General features: G+C 34.2%; 1 protein-coding gene across 33 annotated transcripts in view; it reads right to left on the reverse strand.

Annotated features, from left to right (window-relative positions):
* Positions 1–2,500, reverse strand: part of LOC125037396 (basement membrane-specific heparan sulfate proteoglycan core protein-like) — a 362,744-nt gene that overhangs the window by 112,153 nt on the left and 248,091 nt on the right. For 28 of the 33 annotated variants that reach the window (XM_047630535.1, XM_047630533.1, XM_047630526.1 and 25 more), the window contains 3 exons: positions 2,346–2,468; positions 2,085–2,198; positions 463–573 (listed from right to left, as the gene is read on the reverse strand). In XM_047630535.1, coding sequence (XP_047486491.1) covers positions 463–573; positions 2,085–2,198; positions 2,346–2,468 — 348 coding nt within the window. The remainder of the gene's footprint in view (positions 1–462; positions 574–2,084; positions 2,199–2,345; positions 2,469–2,500) is intronic. The other 5 variants (XM_047630537.1, XM_047630530.1, XM_047630529.1 and 2 more) reach the window with 1 other exon arrangement.

Below are 2,500 nucleotides of genomic sequence, written 5' to 3' on the forward strand. Positions count from 1 at the left end.
AGATTCAGGATGATACAGATGGATGTAAGGGATGGCCTGAAAGTTATTTAACAGAATTGCTACTGTAAGAAAAGGAGTAAGTTATGGATATTTTGTGATCATGCGTATTTTTTAAACCTCTTTTAGCCTTTCTTAGAACACAATGCACTTTACCAGCACCAGTACAGTGTAAAGTGTTAAGAAATCATTCCTGGTCTCTACAGAGATATCAAACTATAGAAAAATGCCAGAGAAGACAACAAGTTCAGTTAAAAACATAAACGTATACTTCCTTAGTTCTTCATCTTTTTTTATCTGATTTTGAAAACTCAGGGAGACAAGCCAGATATCTAACCTTAGGTAAAACGATAAAATGAAAATAAAACCCCACTCACATGTCTGCATTGAATAGATAAATGGCTAAGAACTTTCTATTTGCAGGCAAGGTGCTAGCTAAAATGCAGACAAAAAAAGGTCACTTACCACAGCCTTGTTCATCAGAACCATCCCTACAGTCTGGTTTACCATCACAACGCCCATATTCACTGATACAAAAGCCGCTGGACACACAGGTGAACTCATTGGGTCCACAAGCTGTAGAATCAAAAAAATAAGCTTGCAGATATATGTATTCAGTAAACACAAATCATAGTACAATGCAAAGTCTCCCCCACAAAATTTTAGTAAAAAAAACAGAACAAAACGTGTATCATGAGCAAAATCAAGCCTTCAGCATAACTTGAAAATAATGATGAAAATTATTTACAAATTAGAACACATCTAATAACCTGAAACTAAACATTAATTTCATTAGAAGAGAATGGTGTTAGAAGCTGTTCCTTGGATCTGTTTCATTATACTTAGGGCATGCTTTCCCATATATAGTTACAGCAAAAAACATAACTTGGACAATACATATACATATATGTGCTTATACTTATATTTTTCCAAACAACCAAAATCAGCAACTCTCTTGCATAAAAAATGTATTCTACATATACATACATACACACACGTATCCATGTGCACGTGCCCGTACACACGCACACGCACACAGGCACATGTATACGCTCGTGCGTGCACAAACACACACACACACACACACACATACACACACACACACACACACACAAGAAATATGTACACCACATGATATAGTCAAAGAAATCCACAGAGATAACAGAAAGTGTACCAGACTTTATATTCCCAAGTTTGATGGTACACACACATAAAATCATCATTTCTTGCTTTCCTCAAAAATATAAATTAAGATAATACTCCTACTAACAACACAAGGTAGAAAGATAAATATATGAACATGAGAATGATATAAATGATTTTTACAAAACAGACACAATGGAGTACACATTACCCTATTACTATATATTCCTTACTACGACCACATTCCCCATGGCAAAAACAAATGCATAGTTGGCATAATTGCCCTTCCGCTAAATTACTACTTATATTCATACAACATATAAAGCAAGAATGATACAAGTTGATTTCATAATTCAGAATCAAATCAAACTACTTTTTTTATATATTCACGTTTATATTCACCATTACCTATGTATATCATGAAATAAAAAAAAAAAAATATTATGGGATTCCCTAATAATAATCCCACAGATATGCAAGGCTCCATTTCTACATCATTCATTATTTTTTTACAATGACTATCCCTGACATTCTATTAGAATAAATAGTTTACCATTTATTTTATTCGAATAAATGGTAAGATGCTAACAAACTATGAATTAATGGTCAAAACTTTTTATAATGGTTTTACATCATATATAATTCAATAGAATAGAAACCCCATCATGTATATCAAATACCTATTAGAGTCTTATTAAGTTCAGTGGATCTAATCTGCAAGTAATACTAATAAATCAATATTACAATGATAAAGAATGAGCAATTAAACTACAAGGATGATGTTATAAAATCCTAAAAAGAAAATGCTTAGGCATGTACACTGATTACTCAGCATATTAGTTAACCCATATAACTAGGACACATTACAAAGTTAATGGAACATATATCCAATACAATCTGAAGCACTACGGATTCCCACAAAAATAATGAGAAAAAAGGCAAACCGGGTATGCAGTTCTCTTCGTCTGAACGGTCAATGCACTGAGGTGTTCTGTCACATCGCTGGTAACTTGGAATACAATCACCATTCCTGCATGTCCACTCATCAGACCCACATCCTGTGTACCACATTCACAAGGGATGTTAACACTTACAACAAAAGGATGAAATCTGTCTAAAATTTTCAGCATATCATTTAATGAACAACTGACTGCTCCTCTAAAAGGACAACAGTCTGTAATGTAAATAATAAAAATCAGACAAACCAGGTGGTTCTGGCCTGCAGTTCTCTTCATCTGAGCGGTCAGTGCACTGAGGTGTTCTGTCACAACGCTGATAACTTGGAATACAGTCCCCATTCCTACAAGTCCACTCATCAGACCTACATCCTGTATAACGTATTTGTGGCTGGAGTTAATGA

Source organism: Penaeus chinensis, chromosome 23 (assembly GCF_019202785.1).
Source record: "Penaeus chinensis breed Huanghai No. 1 chromosome 23, ASM1920278v2, whole genome shotgun sequence".
NCBI lineage: Eukaryota > Metazoa > Arthropoda > Malacostraca > Decapoda > Penaeidae > Penaeus > Penaeus chinensis.